The 20,306-nt window shown below is 34.2% G+C and overlaps 1 protein-coding gene across 1 annotated transcript; it reads left to right on the top strand.

Annotated features, from left to right (window-relative positions):
* The first annotated feature begins 8,472 nt into the window (after positions 1-8,472).
* Positions 8,473-9,387, top strand: LOC133189507 (uncharacterized). The gene has a single exon (XM_061324859.1). The coding sequence runs from the start codon at positions 8,486-8,488 to the stop codon at positions 9,329-9,331; it is 846 nt and encodes a 281-aa protein (XP_061180843.1). The 5' UTR covers positions 8,473-8,485; the 3' UTR covers positions 9,332-9,387.
* Positions 9,388-20,306: the final 10,919 nt, after the last annotated feature.

The following is a 20,306-nucleotide window of genomic DNA, read 5'->3' as shown; positions in this document are numbered from 1 at the left end:
CAGACTTGAGTGATCAGACAGAGGTTGATATTCGTCGTCATCAGTACAATGACCCAGTGTTAAGATTCTGGATACCATACGTGCGAGATAGGTACAAGCCAGCAAAACACCATTTACCATACAACAACATCCAGTACCATGCTTTACTTCACAAGAATTTTGACAAACTTAGATTAAGAGATGGGATCCTCATTAGAGAAACAACAGTGAATGAGAAAAAGAAATCACAGATAATTTTACCTAGATCATGTATTGGAACAGTATTGTACCATCTTCATACTGACATGGGACATCCTGGCCGCGAGAAAACCATCAGTTTAATTAGAGATAGATTTTATTGGCAAGGAATGACAGCAGACACGGAACATTTCATTTCAAACTGCAGGAGATGCCTTCTAAGAAAAACGACACCAACCAGAGCCCCACTCATTAATATCAGAACATCGCAACCTCTAGAACTGGTGTGTGTAGACTATCTAAAATTAGAAAAATCAAAAGGAGGATATGAGAACATCCTGGTCATCACCGATCACTTTACTAGATTTGCGCAAGCTGTAGCTACAAGGAACCAAACGGCCAAAACCACAGCTGAGGCATTATTCCATCATTTCATAGTCCATTATGGGATACCTTTGCGGCTACATAGTGATCAAGGTGCAAATTTTGAATCCAAAATCATACAGGAGCTCTGCAACATTCTTGGAGTAAGCAAGTCGAGAACAACACCATACCACCCAATGGGCAACGGCTTAACAGAACGTTTCAACAGGACTCTTCTAAAGATGTTAGGAACACTTGAAAATTACCAAAAACAGGATTGGAAGTCACACATTTCAACTTTAGTTCATGCCTATAATTCGATGAAACAGGAAACAACAGGCCAATCACCTTTCTTTCTTATGTTCGGACGAGAACCCAGACTTCCAGTAGATCTCATTTTCAAAACAGATGGACCAAATCAACACGAAAACCTGAATTCCTACATAAAATCTTTGAAATCTAAATTGGAACATTCTTACCATTTGGCACAGAAATCTATCCAAAATGCCCAGGGAAGACAGAAGAAGAATTATGACATCAAGGCAAGAGATGCTGTCATTCAGCCAGGTGACAGAGTATTGGTCAAGATTGTTGCATTCGAAGGCACTCATAAATTATCTGATAAATGGGAGGAAGAGCCATATATAGTGCAGAGTCAACCAAACAAAGAAGTTCCAGTGTATATTGTAAGGAAAGAAAGCAACAACACCTGTATAAGAACTTTACATCGGAACCTTTTACTACCAATTGGACACTTAGATTTTGAATTACTGACAGAAAAGCCTAAGCCAGCACCTAGGAAATTAACAAAACCTCGAGTCACAAGAAGATCCAAACAGAAGAGTACCTCACAACATGAGGATAGTGACTCAGAGAGCAGTAATGAAGAAATGTTAGTACATGAAGCAGCACCTATTGCTCACAGCAAGATTAGTACACCTGCTTCTGGGATAGAAAGTAACCCACAGGAGAATACATTGGCCAATGAAGAAGAGAGCGCTGAAGATGAGGGTAGTTCCGGAATACCTTCACCTGCTGAACATGTTGATGACACAGGTACTTCAGTAGCTACCATTACAGAAGACACTGATATGAAGGAAACAGAACAGTCTACAGATACAAAACAACAAGCAGAAGCTGGTAATGACGATTTGGATAATACCAATTCTGATGAAGACTCAGCTGATGAACAACAGATACCAAAGACTGTACCAAGAAGATCTAAAAGAGTAAAGAAAACAACATCATGGATCACTAGTGGAGACTATATAGTAAACCAACAGATAGCAAAACAACAACCAGACTGGAAGACAAGGGCTGATTATTTGCAGACATTAGCTTCCAGCAATGTATTTCATTCCAACAACAGTAAAGAACTGGTAGAAAAGGCTCTGATAGATATTATTACAGGTAAGAATTAGTTAAGATAAGTACATTAAGTCAGTCAGTCAGTTTGGTAAGTGTAAATAAATTTTCAGTGATATTCTATGTTTTATATGATTTTATTTTATTTTACAGTCGTTATTTCTTTATGAAATAGTAAATGACGAGGACGTCATTTCACGAAGAGGGGAAGTATGTGATAGAGTGATTTATTTTAATTATTATATTTCAGGATTAAATTAATTCAGTTAAATTGTCATATTTATTTCTTTACAGCATTTCATTTATTGAATAAATCCACATGGAATTATTTACATCAATCTGTGTTTATTTAGTTATTTATAGATGTATGACATCACAGTGGTCATTTAAACCCCTGTCCCTTTCTATATATATCTTGTGTAGTGTCCAGGCCAACTTGGATTTCATTGGTTGGTTAGTTTCCCTCTCTTTTGGTTTTTACTTAGTTAATTACTTTTGTTGGAGATCTTGGTCTGAGTAGACATATTGGCTTTTGATATGATGACTTATTTATGACAATGACCAAGACAGGACAGAATATCACTGAATAGAGTACAGCTGTGTTCAGCTATATATATATATATATATATTGGAGTTGTGGCTCTATATCACATATAGAGCTGTGATAATACTGATTATACTGAGAGTGAATATATTTATCAACAACGACAGCATGGCGTTTGTCATTATTCTCATATAAACGAACCCCATTTCATTTACGTACGTGGTACTTAGCCGTCAATTAAGCTAGCATTTTTCTATATAAAGATCTGCTAACTGAGCCAGCATTTTCATATAGATCTGCTAAGATCTTATACTCACTTTTATTTCATATGGCGACTTACCTGCAAAGAAAACCAAAGTTTAGACCGCGTTATGGAGAAAGCAAACCATCAGATTAAACCAGACCTGTACTGTTTTGTTTATTTACATTCTTCGGAACCTTTTCTCACGGGTAGATAGGTAATCACCGATAATGGTATTTAAATCTCCGCCGTCACGCTTCATGAAACATTCTAAATTCCCTTTCCGAAGGAAACCATAGGTGGATCTCGATTTTTAGTCCATGAAAACGTTTTGCCATATGCTGAACATATCGGAACAGTAATTTAGGATCTACTGTCCAGATCGATCAAGGGGTGGGCCTGAAAGGGGGCTGGCCGTGGCCTTAATGCTTACTTTTATGTGGAAAGAAAATCAAAATCATATATATTAAATGCATAACTATTCTCGACTGAAATCCTTTGTATCTTTTTTTAATTTCTTGTGTAAATATGACACAAATAAAATATCAAGATAAAGTGTTAAAAAAAATTGTAGACTTTAATTAATAATCAAACAAATATACAGGTATCACTTTGCTAACATTTTCTATATGCACACAATAAATGCTTATAGAGTATAGCTATAATCAAACTGGTCTACGCAAATATATACAAGTACTGGAAAAAAAAATCAACAAACACATTACTTGGTTAATGCTACATGAAGTTTTTTTTTTCTAAATACAAATACATGTATTTACAATCTATACATCTGCACGCATATTACTCAAACAAACACACAAAAATATGTGCTATGCTAGAAAAACACTGAACATTTATATTAAATAATTCAAATATCTATAGATTTTTATTATTTAAAAAAATCAAAATATTATTTGTTTTATATCGCTTTTTGTACCTGTTCACATATAGTAGATTTCTCCTTTTTTTTGGGTGGGTGGGTGGGTATAAAAAGACCTAAGTTGAAAAAATGGCTATTGGTAATTTGTGGAACGGAACGGAACCAGTTGTGGGGTACCTTGTAAAAAAGTCAATACCAAGGGATTAAATTCCCGTACATATTCCTTAAATACGATATTATCTACAGTTGATTCCATTTCTTGATTACCTTACTGCATGAATCATTTCTCAAAGTTGTCCATCTACAAAAAGTTTTTTTTCTTCCTACTCATAAGTGTATGCGAAAGTAATTGAAATGTTATAACATTTATCTAAATTTAATATAATAATGTTTTATTAATCAAATTGACTATTACATATTAGAGATTGATATCTGATGCAGAATATTCCTAATGTATCACTGCACAAGTAAATTATGGTTCATAAACCCTCTGCTCACTCAAACAAAATGTAACTTTAACTTTTTATGATTTTCCTAAAGAAGTGTACTTTATAAGTAAAATGCAAACAATTCTATCATAGTTTGCGGGGCAAAATTAAACAAATAAGGCATTTCAACTTGACAATTCTATAAAGGAATAATAAACATTTGTTTAATTAATATCTATCTCTCTTATCAGAGTATCAATGAACCTTAAGTCTTATCATGAGTTCATAATTTTCATACATTGTTGGGTCACCCTTATTTTTATATACAAGCATAAAATACCTACAAACAACACATATGGGTTTAAACAATGTCAGAAATAAATTACTTTTATGAAAAGGTAAAATTAGGGAGAAATATTGAATATATGAAAAAGTGAGCACTGATCAATTCATAAAACCAGTTATGACTTACCTATTTTTAATTTTCTTTACAATTTCATTCATTTTACTGTTTAAATGCATCATATGGGACAAGGCTACTTCAGAGCTGTGCCATAGCAAAACCGAAAGAGGACACCCCTCAACGAAATTAACTTTGAAAATATCAATCGTACTGAAGTAAGACTTTCCTGGATAATTGGCCAACAGTACTTCTGGATTATTCTATCATTATGGATTTTTTATTTAAGATAGGTAAGTCTAATTTCAGTATGATTATTAAATTTTTACAACGGTAGTTGAAATCTGGAAATTGCTAGCGAGTAAGGCTTTGAAATTAATGTTTACCAGGTTTACATATATAATTATTACTGTTGTAGTTGGCAATATTGTTATTTACTTTATCGATCTTTGTTCAGTAATTGAATAATAATAATACATGTTGTTCTGCTTTTCGCTTTGATTGGTCACTTAATCTAAGATAAAAGAAGATGGGCGAACAAGGCTGGTGAAATGCTTACAGTTCAGTCTACAGCATGTTCTTGAGCTACTCTTATTGAATGTTGGGAAAATAAAACAATATCCTCATGTGAAGGATTAATTTCCTGCTTAGGAGAATCACTGCACTACGTCAGATTCACAAGATACTGACGAGTCAGTCGTTTTCACTCTGAGGGAGCGTGGTGGTGGGTTCAAATGTATTTCAATATGCCAAAATTTCATGATATTTTGTTAACTTGTTGACTAAAGATGCATTGGAATGTTTAACAAAATTACCGGTGGGGGGGGGGGGTTCCGAATAAAAATTTAATCAATTAATTAACTCAAAGTTAATTTTACGCTGCATGCGTTTTTCCCACTTCTGTATATATGTCCTGATTAACAAAAAGGCCCTCTTCCCTTGTACTTCGAATTTGCTAGTTTCACTTTTACAGATTTCCCTTTTATATACACGTACTTTGTTCAAACAAGATGAAGATGAGTTTCTTCTTGAATGCGCATTGAAACAATTTTTCCCATTATAAGTTATAGCATTATTTTATATAAAGTACGAATAAATTTAAAGTCCTCGTACAAATTAGATTTTTATTTCTTCTTTAGGAAACTTTTTTTTATATCGCCATGCGATCATTGTCTCACATAAGGGTGTTTTCCCAAAGACATTTCTCTGGCAACAACAGTTTTTTTTTTTTACTTTCCCCCTTCCGATTATGACAACTCTCGGCCGCCATAGGTGAAGCACAATGAAACCAAAGTGAACATTTCCTTTTGGACGTTATCTGAGAAGAATAGGTCTTAGCGCCAGGTAAAGTTACGATAAAATATATGTCCATTTAAAATATTTAGCAAGTAGGGAGACAAAGGCAAACACATCTGACATAGCTCAGTATTCTACAAATGTAGTTATGTCATGGCCGTAGGAACCGAGAGGGGGGGGGGCACGCGCCCCCCCCTCCCAATAATTTTGCCGATATATAGATTACTATAGGAAACATAGATACTATATACTTGTGCCCCCTCAACAGAAACGTCTGATGACTTCTTTTTTTTTTTTTTTTGCTTGTCAAAGAATTTTTGGTAGTTGATAGTGCCCCCTCAACTGAAAATATATGGCTGTGCCCCCCCCCCCCCCCCCAAAAAAAAAAAAAACCGAAATTGCTTCCTACGGGCCTGTATGTGCCATATTTTCTAAACGATGCATCTTAGAAGTCAGTTATGGTGAAATAAAGACGAATACTTAGCTTTGATCACTTGATAATTTAAAATATCTTTAAAGTGTGTTCTCAAACTATTAAGCATGTATTTAAATGTCTATTTGTGTACTCAGAGACGGAAGAATCTATTATATACACAGGGAATATGAGGTCAATCGTGTTAAAAAATCCAAACTTGTAATAGTCTACATGTGTAAGTAGGTTTTTCCGACATCCCATCATGTAGTTCCGAAAATATAAATGTGATGACTTTGAGTTTGTTCTATGAACATGATGAATGTGTGTATTTTTGATGCTGTAAATTTCCGGTATCTATTTTGTCTCGCTCTGAATAAAACACAAACACAATTCACATTAATGAGAAACTATGGAGGAGTATCAATGCCATTAATTTTCTATATTTATTCCAACTTCCTTTTATGCGCGTGGAGAGAGAGAGAGAGAGAGAGAGAGAGAGAGAGAGAATTTTATTTTTGCTGGTCTGCAATGCATATGATTTGTATACTATATGAAATCTTTATTGTCAATTTTAAGGAACTTCCTCCCCGCTATGTTTACACCTGCCAGTAAAATTAAATAGATTTTTTTTCTAAATTTCATGCATGTGCCTATCAAAAAGCAAAAGCAAACCGATACAATGATCAACGAAATTACCCCCCCCCCATCCCCCCACACACGTGCGTGCGCACGTGTCTAATTTCCAACACCTATGATTCGTATATCAACTGATTTTAAATGGCTAATGAAATCAATATATGATGAAATCAGATCTGATGTGAGAATAAGCATATGTTTATTTTTCCTTTTGTTTATTTTCATCCACTACTCAATTGAAAATTATTTTCAACCTGACTGACAGAAATAAGTGTGTTACTACATATTGGATTTTGCTTAATCTCGACGCAAAATGCAATAATCCCGGTTTATTACATTTTGCGTTGTTATTACATTTCGCGTTGTAACATACCGACCTGAGAACTAGAGAAAACACGCAAGATCGATATTATATTGTTTTTAAATAAAAAAAAAATCAGAGAAATATTTCTACGTTTCGTAGACTGTTCGCGCAAGATCTCTGTTTACACGTCCATGTTAAAGGCCGTAACGCCCCTTTTCGTTTAAATTTCATCCTGATTCCTTAATTCAACTCTCTTAGTCCTAATTTCTAATTCAAACTTTTGTTTCTGCTTATATAATTGGTATACAAAATAGTATTAAGTTAAGTACAGTGTAAACACTGTAAAGTGAAACATATTAAATTTTAAAATTTTAAAAGATAGAATCCTGTCAAAATACGAAGTGAAGCAAATTTGTCCGAATAAAATAAATGAAATAAAATTGGGAAATATAAACAAGAAGTTAGAATTAAAAGTAAAAGTAAACAATAAACAATTTATTTAATTTGGAAACACAAGAAGTTAGAGTAAAAATAAATCATTTAAAAAGAATTGTGGCACTGATGCCCCTCATAGTTTCTCGTTATTAAAATGAAGACGTTGTTAATTGTTTAATAATCATGTATGTGTTTTATTCAGAGCGCGGCAATATAGATTCCGGAAAACAAAGTCTACTACATCAAAAATACAACCAGTGTATAGTATAAACTCAAAGTCAACACAGTTGTATGTTCAAAATGTCGGAATTACCTACTCACATATGAAGACTATGAAACTGGTTTGGATTTACAAACTTACTGGATTTTGAACACGATTACCCTTCATACAGGGGCTCGTCGCGAATTATTTTTCTTCTTTCTATTTGACCGCCCCTTTACTATAAATAGGGGGGGGGGTCATATAGAGAGAAGACAAATAAGTCATGACGAGCCCCTGTAATTATAAATAATAAATTAATAACCCACGAACACAAATGTTTTCGCTCTTTCCTGGTTGGAATCGCATGGATCGTTTTAACAAATTGATTTCAAAATATTTCATACAGTGGAATGGAATATTAGTTTCATTCATTTCAAACCTTGTTTATTTTGTGAGGAGCATTTGACAGGATTCCCATTGTGCTTTCAATTTAATTAAGAGTGTATATGTTTCCTGTTGATACATATCTCTCACCTTACCATTTAAAAATCTCAAGTACATGGAACTACTTTGGAAAGAATGATTTTATTACATTTTTAACAGTGAAGTAATTTAAGTGCTTTGCACTCATACAATTATCAAAAAATCTTGTCCCCTTCGTGAAATTAATTCCATATCCAATTAAAAAAAAATAAAAAAAAATTTACAAATTCTCTTAATCTTCAATTTTTAAAGCTGGATATATAAACGATTCATGTTTAATTAAAGGTATTCATTTTTTTCTTTTAAGGTAAAGAAGATGATGCAAGCCCAAGTTATTTCTGCTGTCGTGAATCCAATATCTAAAACAATAAACTGTGGACAGAAATATATATTCGATCTCGAATATGTTACTAATGAAAGTCTGTGTGTTTCTGTTGTAAATACGAAAGACATCGCTTCTTTTCGTAAGTTCGACAATGGTTCTTTTCGATTTTTTTCTACTCGTGCCTCCTATTTATGTTTTGTGAGATCTGGTGGTATTGAGTATTTCATATTTTCGGAAAACGGATATTTGTATTGTTGGAAAGCTGGTAGTCATGAACAAAAGCCTGTTAACTATTGGTGTCTAGCAGATTCTGAATTATGGAAAGGCTACGCACCTAATGGAATCGCATCCTGCAAATCAGGAGGAATTTTGGTTTCTCTGTGGAACAAACAAATGCTCGAACGTTCTCTAGGTAAAGTTATCAAGCTGTCTCTGAATGATCATATTATACGTTTGGAAATAGAAATCGACAAAAATCGTCCACTCTTTACATGTCCAACCTACATAACAGAAAACGGTAATGAAGACGTATGCGTTTCTGATGTGAACGCGGTAGTTGTCACTGACGCAGGAGGTTTACTAAGATTTCGATACAAAGGACTGTCAGATGATTCTCAGTTTGACCCCTACGGTATCTGCAGTGATTCTCAGAACAACATTATTATAGCAGACATGATGAAAAACCGAATTCATATGATTGACCAAAATGGCGAATTTCTTCACTATATTCAATACAGAGATATGAACAGGCCACGTGCTCTCTGTATAGACGAGGATGATAACCTGTATGTCGGAGAATGGTCTTCTGAAGAAATCAAAGTCCTCTCACGCCAATGATGTAAAGAAAAAAAAAAGAATTTTTATAAGAAGGTGGTTGACGTTATTAATATACGCAGTGCTTATCTATATCTCTAACTGAAAATTACATGTAAAAAGCTTTCTGTATATTTTCTTTATTTATGATTATCTTAGACAATGATTGTTTCATCTTGTGATTACTTTTGTCGTTGTGTCCCCTAACAGTAATGTCTGATTTTTTTTTTATTTACTGGACTTGAATACTATATTTTTGTTACTGCCATTCAGTTTATGGAAATGTGACTAAAAGTTTACTGAAACTTATTATTTTTCAAATCAATTAGGGAATATGGAAAATCTTAGTGAATGTACATGTACATTATTCAAGCCTTTTGAATTTTTTAAAAAAAAAAGATGATATTTTGATCGAGCAGCTATATTTCAAATAGTCCAAATTTAAAAAAAAAAGATTCTTTTTTTAGCTCACCTAAACTTAAAGCTTAATTGAGCTTTTCTGATCACCCATTGTCCTTCGTTCGCTTGTCTGTCTGTATGTCTTTCCTTCCGTCTGTACACTTTTTACATTTTTGTAGAGCCATTTGACTACATTTATACAACGTAAACACAAAGCAGATGGCCAAAGTTGGTACAAAGCATCAGTGGGTGGTGGAGGTTCTTTATTGTTAAAATGGAGGACCAAGCCCCCTTCTAGGGGGAAATCAAGAAAAGGCAAAAATAGGATGGGATATTAAAAAAATCTTCTTCTCAAAAACCAATGGACAAGAAAAGGTGAACTTATTTGAAAACGTCTTTAGGAAGTAAAGAGTATAAATTAATCAAATCATGGTCTACTTGGGAACTGTGGGTCCACAACAAGGAAACAAAGTTTTATTTTGAAATACATGTATAAAAAGCCTTCAATATATTCTTTGTAAGAAGCACTGAACAAGAAAATAGTGAAACTTATTCGGAAGCTTTCTGAAGTAGTGTAAATTGTAGAAACCATGCCCACCTTCCCGGGTGGGGGGATGTAGTAGAGGCGTAAAATGGAATTTGAACATTACGTTTAAATATATATACGAATCATCTTTTCAAGAAAGCCTTAAAGAAAACATAAAGATTGGATATTGTTAAAAAGACAGGAACAAATAGGAAGAAATATGAAAATATATTAATCTCAATGACTGCAAAACTATGTTTAGTCAACTGACTGGAAATAATTCTCCAAAATAACATTCATTTATGTATAAAGTAATTGAAAGTAATCGAAAAAGTAATTATAATTACATTGAAAATTTTAGCTGTAATCGATTAAATTACTATTACAAGTAATCGAAAATCTCTTCGATTACAGATTACTGTCGATTACTTGAAAAAAAGTAATCATTAGAATCGATTACGATTACTCAATTACGATTATCCCATCCCTGCTGTCTGTTCGTCTGTGTGTCTGTCTGTCCGTAACAAATTTTGGTCGCAGTTTTCTCAGCAACTACTCATTGCAGATGCTTGAAATTTTAGCACAATCTTTGTTTAGGCATGCCATATGGTGGGATTCATTTTTGTACTAATCCGATGTCAACTTCCTGTTTATCCGTGCTTCTGTCCGTATCAAACACAACAAATTTTGGTCGTAGTTTTCTCAGCAACTGCTCATCGCAGATGCTTGAAATTTTAGCACACTCTTTGTTTAGGCATGCCATATGGTGGGATACATTTTTGTACTAATCCGATGTCAACTTCCTGTTTATCCTTGCATCTGTCCGTACCGTACATAACAAACCTTGGTCGCAGTTTTCTCAGCAACTACTCATCGCAGGTGCTTGAAATTTTAGCGCACTCTTTGTATAGGCATGCCATATGGTGGGATTCATTTTTGTACGAGTTCGATGTCAACTTCCTGTTTATCCGTGCGTCTCTTCATATCATACCTAACAAATTTTAGTCGTAGTTTTCTCAGCAACTACTCATTGCAGATGCTTGAAATTTAAACACACTCTTTGTTTAGGCATGCCATATAATGGGATTCATTTTTGGTACAAATCCGATGTCAACTTTCTGTTTATCCGTGCATCTGTCCGTACCATACATAACAAATTTTGGTCGTAGTTTCTCAGCAACTACTCATCGCAGATGCTTAAAATTTTAGCACAATCTTTGTTTAGGCATGCCATATGGTAGGATTCATTTTTAGCTCACCTGAGCTAAAAGCTCAAGTGAGCTTTTCTGATCACCCGTTGTCCGTCGTCCGTCCGTCTGTCCGTCTTTCGTCCGTCCGTCTGTAAACTTTTCACATTTTCAACTTCTTCTTAAGAATCACTGGGCCAATTTTAACCAAACTTGGAACAAAGTATCCTCCGGTGAAGGGAAATTTAAATTGTTAAAATAAAGGGCCAAGTCCCCTTACAAGGGGAGATAATCAAGAAAAGACAAAAAATAGGGTGGGGTCATTAAAAAATCTTCTGTGGAGGTTATGTGGAAGCATCCTGGGGTAGTGTAGATTCTAAATTGTTCAAATCATGACCCCCGGGGGTAGGGCGGGGCCACAAGAGGGAATCCAAGTTTTACATTGAAATATGCAGAAAAAATCTTTAAAAATCTTCTTCTCAAGAACCACTGGGCCAGAAAAGCTGAAACTTATATGGAAGCATCCTGGGGTAGTGTAGATTCTAAATTGTTCAAATCATGACCCCCGGGGGTAGGGCGGGGCCTCAATAGGGAATCCCAAGTTTTACATTGAAATTTATAGGAAAAATCTTTAAAAATCTTCTTCTCAAGAACCACTGGACCAGAAAAACTGAAACTTATGTGGAAGCATCCTGGTGTAGTGTAGATTCTAAATTGTTCAGATCATGACCCCCGGGGGTAGGGCGGGGCCACAATAGGGAATACAATTTTTACATTTAAATATATAGGGAAAATCTTTAAAAATCTTCTTCTCAAGAACCACTGAGCCAGAAAAGCTGAAACTTATGTGGAAGCATCCTCAAGTAGTGTACACGCTAAATTGTTAATATCAAGACCCCAGTCATAGGCAGGGCCACAATAGGGAATCCCAAGTTTTACATTGAAATTTGTAGGAAAAATCTTTAAAAATCTTTTTCTCAAGAACCACTGGACCAGAAAAACTGAAACTTATGTGGAAGCATCCTTGTGTAGTGTAGATTCTAAATTGTTCAGATCATGGCCCCCGGGGGTAGGGCGGTGCCACAATAGGTATTACAAGGGGGGAGTCTGGTAATGAACAGGATGGCCAAAGTTACTCAGGTGAGCGATATGGCCCATGGGTCTCTTGTTTGCAAATCTGATGTCAATTTCCTGATTATCACTGTGTTTGTTCATAACTGAACTTGTGTATTCACGTCAGAGCGGGGGTATTATTAGTGAGCATTGGCTCACAGACTTCTTGTTACCACAAAATCACGCTGTTACGCCATGAAAACTAATTTTACGCTTTTAAATATTTTTCCTAAACAACTTAATGAGAGGCTAACTTTGGAGTTAAAGTAAAGGCGTTCCTAAATGAAAACGAGAAGGTAAATAATACTAATTAATAGAGGGTTTCGGTTCTTCACGATAAAATTATTTATGATACAAATAACATACGTAATATTTCTTGTAGTTATGCCTTTTAAACGGGTGGCATGCCAAAATTCAGAAAAAAAAAAACTTTTGAATGAAGTGTGCAATAAGTAAAGTCAGTTTAATTTTCAATTCCGTTTATTCTTACATTGCTTAGAACAATATAGAGACAAGTAAATGTAAGAAAACGAAATAGCGCAATAATGTAGAATTTGTATTAATATGGAAATGAAACTCTGAATAATGTGATTTGCTGAAGATTTTCCAAATTTTCATTAGGAATATAAGTTAAATAAGTTTGATATGATTGCATTTAGGATACCAGTTTTACAACAAAGGGACTTTTTGTCTATAAATGATTTGAAAAAGAAACATTCATGCTTGCTTTGTTCAATGATGTACAATTTCAGGTGTATTTAGACAATATAGTATCATTGTAAAACACCAAACTAGGGAAAAGTAAAGGATTACGCCCTTACCTCTGAAATTCCACCTAATTGAGTATTGAAATTACACCCTCGCAATGAAAAGGGTAGGCAGGTCTGTTTACGGAGCAATTTAAAAGGATCAATTGAAAAGAAACTTTCTTCTCTAGACCTGCGAAGTAATGATTATTCATAGTTATATTGAGGTATCCTCTGACAGTCTAGATTCAATTTTGTTCAAATTATGATCCCCCAGGGGGGGGGGGGGGAGGGTGTAGTAATTGTGCGACTGAGCTTACTAGTGGAAAAAGATATCAAATGTCAAATAAAGAAAAAATAATTGTTGTTTTTGGACATTTTTTATTTATTCTTCGAGCTACAATTTTATAATTTTTTATGTTGAAATTTGGAAATTTGAAACACACAGAAGGGCATTTTACTGGAGTATATTAGTCACATGAACCTTTTTTTCAATCTTGCATAAAATGACTGTAAAGGTGTTGCTAAGCAACGGGGTATTCTTTAATTTTCGGACAGAATTTCTTATTTTTCGATCATACAAAGCACATTCATGCATTAAATCACATTTTTAAGTCAGAGATGGGGTCCTAATATTGAAATGGATATACAGCAGATAAAATTGCCATGATGTTTGACCTAATACAATCTATTTTTAGGTGGTCAAACTTCAAAAGAGTGCATGCAAAATTTCAAGAACTATTTCGACGCTTTCCAATATCCTTGCTAAAAGTTTACAACAAAGTACTGAACATACTTCCTAGACGGCAATATGCTGAACTGCAATATCCACTACCGTTTTTGTTCAAATATGTGTTCAATGACCTTTAAGTGGTTGCTAAGCAACAATAATGTTTTCAACTTTTCAGGTCTGTGTACTTAATTTGTTTTTGCTCATTCTAGACAAGTATTTTGCGTTTCATGCTGTTGTAAGATATAGAACCAAAATAATGTACAGAACATACATCAGACAATTTTCATGAGTATTGACCTTGACACTGTTTTTGGGGTCAAGGTCATAGCAGTACAGAATTCTGCCTAAAGTTGCACGGACATATCAAATGCTGAAATTATGAACATAACTTCTTAAAATTGATATCTAAAATTGTTATCAAGCTATAATTGATATCTAAAAATTGTTACGTCTCTATATGAGTGAAAAATTCTCGAATGGGACGTAAAAACAACATACAGTCAATCAATCTAAAATTGTTCACAACAAATTCCAGAAAGATGTTTCAAAATATTTGACCTTGACCTCACTTTTCTTAAATTAGAGTATAGCTCATTTTTAAAGAAACTATTCAGAATAGTGTAATCAAACTTCATATGCTGATATACACTGATGTAGGCTATTCAGCTGCATCACATTTTGACCTTTGACCTCTCATGTGACCTTGACCTCACTTTTCTCAATTTGTGTTTAACTTAGTTTTAAAGAAACCATTCATAATATTTTTTAATCAAACTTCAAATGCTAATGCATACTGATATAAGCTTTTCAACTGCATCAACATATCTTAACCTTTCCTTTGACCTGAACTTCATTTATTTTAAATTAGTTTTTAGCCCAGTTTTGAATAAACCATTCAAAATATTTCTATCAAACTTATTATGCTGATATGTTTTTGTGACAACTATTCAACTGCATCAAAACGTTTGACCTTAAACTTTTGTGACCTTGATCTCACTTTTCCTAAATTTGCATTTTGCTTACTTTTAAAGAAACCATTTAAGATATATTTATGTAAGCTTATACACTTGTTCATAATTTGGTGAGAATTATCATAGATATCCAACTTTTAGATTTCAATTTCAATTTTGAAGAAACTATTCAAGATATTCTCATCAAATTTCATACACTAATACAGATTTTCCTGTTGCATTACTAATATCCCTCAGCGGAGCATTCATGTCCTATAGACATATTCTTAGTTTTTTTTTTAATTTATTAACATCCCTTTCGTTATTTTCTTTGGTTTCGAAAGATAGTTAAGCATTAATATATACATTAAAATCTCCGTCTCGCTTAAAAATACCAATTCTTTTTTAGGCAATGAAACGCATATTGTGTTCATTTGGAAAATCTAAGAATTTAGTTTATAAAACAAAAAAATGTTTTGCCAAGGACAAATTGATTATATATAAATATGATTCTTTCATTATTTTAAGTTCTGGAGCACAATTTCTGTGCGACTCTTTTGAAGAAAGATTTTCTGAATAGTGTGAGGCCATCTGGTGTGACCGTTGTTTTGGGTCGTATAAACTCCGTGAATCTTATCTGGATGTGAACCGGAAATTGCATGGCCCTAACTGATCACCCCTTTTCTTCCATGATAAAAGGGTAGGGTTTATAGTATTGCTCGCAAAGTGCATTTCCCCTCATGACTACTACAATGTACCTACTGCTGAGACCCATACTACCTACACCATTCTCACTTTGAGGACATACAAGCAGAGCCACCATAAATACGACACTAATGCGTTTACATCCACATACTTAGCCAACTTGTCTCATGGGTTTAGCACCCATGTTAACCTCTGGGTAGATTGGGTGCACCAGCAAGTAAAAGTAACTTGCCCAAGCTAACAATGGCAACGTTGACTTTTAGCCACCAAACGGACTCGAACTCGGGGTGATTGGGTCAAAAGCCGTCAATTCTAACCTATGCCATTTTCTATGACTCCACCTCCATAATCAATTGCTAAACCCTTTTTATTGCTTGAAGAAGCTATAATCAAGGCTTCCTTCATATATTAAAAAATAAAGAGACTGTTGTTTGCAGACAAGTACTGTAAAATTTAAAATTACTTGTTATTTTTTCATGTTAGCTTCATAAGCATGTAAGGTGCATATATGGTGGACTGGATCACTAATTAATACTTATTATATATTACCAATAAAAAGAAGATGAATTTTTCCTGAAATAAATATTTTTTCTCATTGAAAACAGTATAAATCAAATCGTTTCATGCAAAGAAAAAGAATGGTTAAAAGTAGGATTTTCTAATAAGAATTCTTCTCTTTGTATCGGTGTGAAATCTTTATTCCGCAATGATATGTTTTCTAGCAGTAATAAGGACATTTTCCCGAGAACAGTTTTTGTTTCGCTGTCAAAATATGACTTAATATTGACAAAGCCTTATACAATAATAATAAAAACAAGTTTAGCTTTTCAGAGAGCCTGAAATGTCATCTCTGGCTTCATTAATGTCACAAAATAAACAGTGGAATGTTACATTATTTTCTCAGCTATTACAGGCAGTAGTATCGCTTTTGAAAAAAAAAATGGAGCGGGGGGGGGGGGGGGGTGGAGGAGAGAAAAATAAATCGACGACTTATCTGAACAATTTTTGACAAGGGGAAAAAGGGGCTATCCAAACTCAATATTTTCATTTCTTGGAAGGAGGGATTACAACTTTTCCGACAAGCATATTTAATTTATATTATAATTTTATAATTTATTCCCATCCATGGGATGATTTGACGTACCATACTGCAACAAAAGGTGGAAGAGGGGGCAAGGGTGCGCCTTTTCAATGTTTGGGGAAAAAGTGGAAGGGGGCGGCCCTCTTGGTGCTATGTGCCTGTATTATTTTACCTGTTGTAAATATGCTTTATTCATTTTGAATATATTTTGTATAATGTCTGTAAAAAAATTCTAACCACTGAGAAATATTCGTAAGAATTATTTAAAGTCATACATGGCGTATTTCTTTTTCATAAGTTCAGACTACCTTAATTAAAAAAGATCTTTCTATTTGTTTTATTACTTTATAGAAAAATAGGACTTTCCTGTAAATTACACAATTTAAATCAACCACGTTTCAAAGACATTAGAAATTTAAAACAATAACCGATTTATTTACCGATTCCGCATTTAATTAACAAAGTTTAATTATTTTTTTAAAATCAATCTAAATATGGAAACATGAGTCCAAAATCAGTAAAAAATTTAATTTCAACGTAAATAACATATATAATGTTTAGCTACACTCAGTCTCGTATTTTTATTTTTTAGCTCAGATACGCCATTTATAGCTTTAACAATTATTCCGAAAGAAGATGGATAAAAATTTAGCTATAGCGTTCCTTTTGACTTTAGTTCTTAGCCGCCTACTACGGCAGCAAAGAAGTTTTAAAGCGCCAACTTAAATTAATTTGAACCTCAATTAATTCCAAAGACTTTCCTTATTTTCCTTAATCGTATCCTCTGACGTGACTTGGCCATCGAACCACTGGGAATATCAAGGGAAACATTGAGACACTCAGGACTGCATCATGCTCTTCTGCTGCATGCCCATGCAGATTCATGTTCTAGCGCTATATTATGTTTAATATGAGTACATGTACATGTACATGTACATGTACATACGCTCCTGGGAAAAAAGTCATACAGAGAAGGTAATAACATTGAAACGTTACCATTTGAAATTAAGTATGTGCAAACTGAAGAACGCCAATCTACCAACATCGATTTTATAGGTTTTTCCATGAGATACACATTTTATAATTTTGGCTTTATTTCAAGAATACGAGGAGTGATTTTTTTTTTTTACTTTTTCTCATTGACAAAAAGTGCAAATTAGAATTGCATAAAGAAAATGATAACATTTGCTTTGTTTATTAATTCCTAAAATCTAAGCCAGGTAAAGAAAATTGTATCTTTTCCAAAAACTTTTCTACGTACATTTAATCTTCTAATTAAAAAAAAAAGAATAGTGCACACATCCAAGAAAATACTCATAAGGATTCTTTTTGATCTTTATTCCAATGCCTGCAGCACTGAGTTACTTAGATCAGAAACATTGAAATTTCTTTTCTTCGAAATTTATTTTTTTTGGAATAAGTTCTGTTTTATTTTTCATATATACGGCAGTAATCATCGATTGACTCAAGTACACATAAAAGTAAAGTTTTTTGCCATCGTATACATGCATTTAATGTGAGTTTTCACTGTTTTCTTTCGTCAGTAAATCTTGGATCCACGCCTTGGTTTATACATTCAATATGCCATGTTTTGTGTATTTTGATCCCCGCGCGCTGACCATCGTTTTACGCAATAGCCTAGATACAATGTTTATGTATATTTTGAAGACCCACCACCACCCAAGTGATCCTACCTCTATTACTCTTAAAGAACCCAGTGTAGTTTTACTTTAAGATGGACCATTTTTAGTCAGCCGACGGGCTGACTAGTTACGGTGGGATGAAACTGCAAGTGCGCTTGCGTAATTTGGAATTCTGGGAAAATGTTCTAAAGAAATTCATGCTATTTGCTCCAACCAAAGGGCGTGATTCTTCACAACCACCTTCTAAACAAAGACGCGACCTCGATCTATTTATAGACTGCATTGTTCTTCGTCGTTCTCGACGAAAAATTAAAGAAGAGATTGTTCCAATAGGGAAATTTGATACTATGAAAATATTTTCAGTGCTTCTTATAGAAGATGAAAAGTTTATTTGCAGAGCACATTTGACACTTGATATATATACCCTCAATCGCCGTTGCAAGTTCACGGATTTGTGTGTATTCCTCTGAATGCCTGATGCAAGACTCCCTCGATCAATACCTTGCATAAGACATGTACGGGTCGGAATTCACACAACAATCCACTTGCACAAAGGTCCCAAAACAGTGAAAAAAAAGAAGCTCTTTTCACTTTATTGATGAAAGTTATGAAAACGTCAGAAGATCACTTTAGGTGTGTAAAGTCTTATAATTTACACGATGATAGACATTAAGTGCCGCTTGTGCACGTGAACCGCGCCCACAGGTGAGAAACTGACCACAAGTAGAACTTGAGAGTAGAGAGAAACTGCGCGGATTTATAGACAGCCCCCCCCCCACCCCCCATTTAGAGAGAGTGGGCGAGATGGAATCCAGTATCATTTTAGGGTATACGTACTGTATGTATAAATATTTTTCCAGTTTTAATTATTACTTTATTTTGGAAGCAATTCTTTTCTTTCCTAATAACACTAAAACGAATGCTTAAATTTATAAATTGAATTAAATATACATACGGTATGCACCCCTCCCCCTTCCCCTGTCATGCATTGCCTCGAACCTGTACTAATCTAATAATAATTAACACAATCTAACCCAAGGTCTACCTTCCTTTTAAGCATCATAATCTTTATCATTTATAGAATTTAACAGTAAAATTGAAAATGTATACATTCTTCAACGTTCAATGATTGGGATCATAGTGGCTTTGTTCATTTTTTAGACGAACTTTATCTCATGGCCGTAGGAACCGGGGGGGGGGGTGCCCCCCCCCCCAATAATTTTTCCGATGTATAGACTACGATAGAAAACATAGCTACTATATGCTTGTGCCCCCTCAATAAAAACGTCTGATTTTTTATTTATTTATTTATTTTTTGTTTTACTTGTCAAGGAATTTTTGGTAGTTAATAATGCCCCTCCAACTGAAATTGTATACCTGTGCCCCCCCCCCCCAAAAAAAAAACAAAAAACAAACTGAAATTGCTTCCTACGGGCTTGTATCTGATGTCTGCGCCCAAGCGAAATTAATTGGAGGTCATCATAAAGATCACGATGTAGTCTTATTAGAATTTATTCTATGATTTATTATTTATTATGTACAACATTATGTTACAAATAAGAAAACGACTTGGCGAATTTTAACTTAGACGACAATCACTTTTAATGAACACAACATGATGGATAAAACAAATCATATACCATCACAAACCAAGAAAGAAACTTTCCGTATTCCAGTGGCTGACTCTCAGCTTTTTTTAAAAAGCTAACCTTGTGTTTAATAATAATAAGACAGACTTTGGTCAATTTTGTTTACATCTCTATATTTAGAAATCGTGTCATCATCAGGTCCTTTGCCAGACCACCAGCTTATCAATGGCAGCTTACACAAGGACTTCACTTCCGGATTCAAATTTAATTCGAGGGAGATGACAACAAATTAAATGACCCTTCTCGGCTGCCATTATTGTCGAATGA

This window comes from Saccostrea echinata, unplaced genomic scaffold, assembly GCF_033153115.1.
Source record: "Saccostrea echinata isolate AGI-Se365-2 ecotype Australia unplaced genomic scaffold, CSIRO_AGI_Sech_v1 ptg000018l, whole genome shotgun sequence".
NCBI lineage: Eukaryota > Metazoa > Mollusca > Bivalvia > Ostreida > Ostreidae > Saccostrea > Saccostrea echinata.
This window is presented reverse-complemented; position numbering and strand designations above follow the sequence as displayed.

Excerpts from the sequence above, each read along its gene's own strand:
- LOC133189507 (XM_061324859.1), top strand. The coding sequence starts at position 8,486 with ATGATGCAAGCCCAAGTTATTTCTGCTGTCGTGAATCCAATATCTAAA.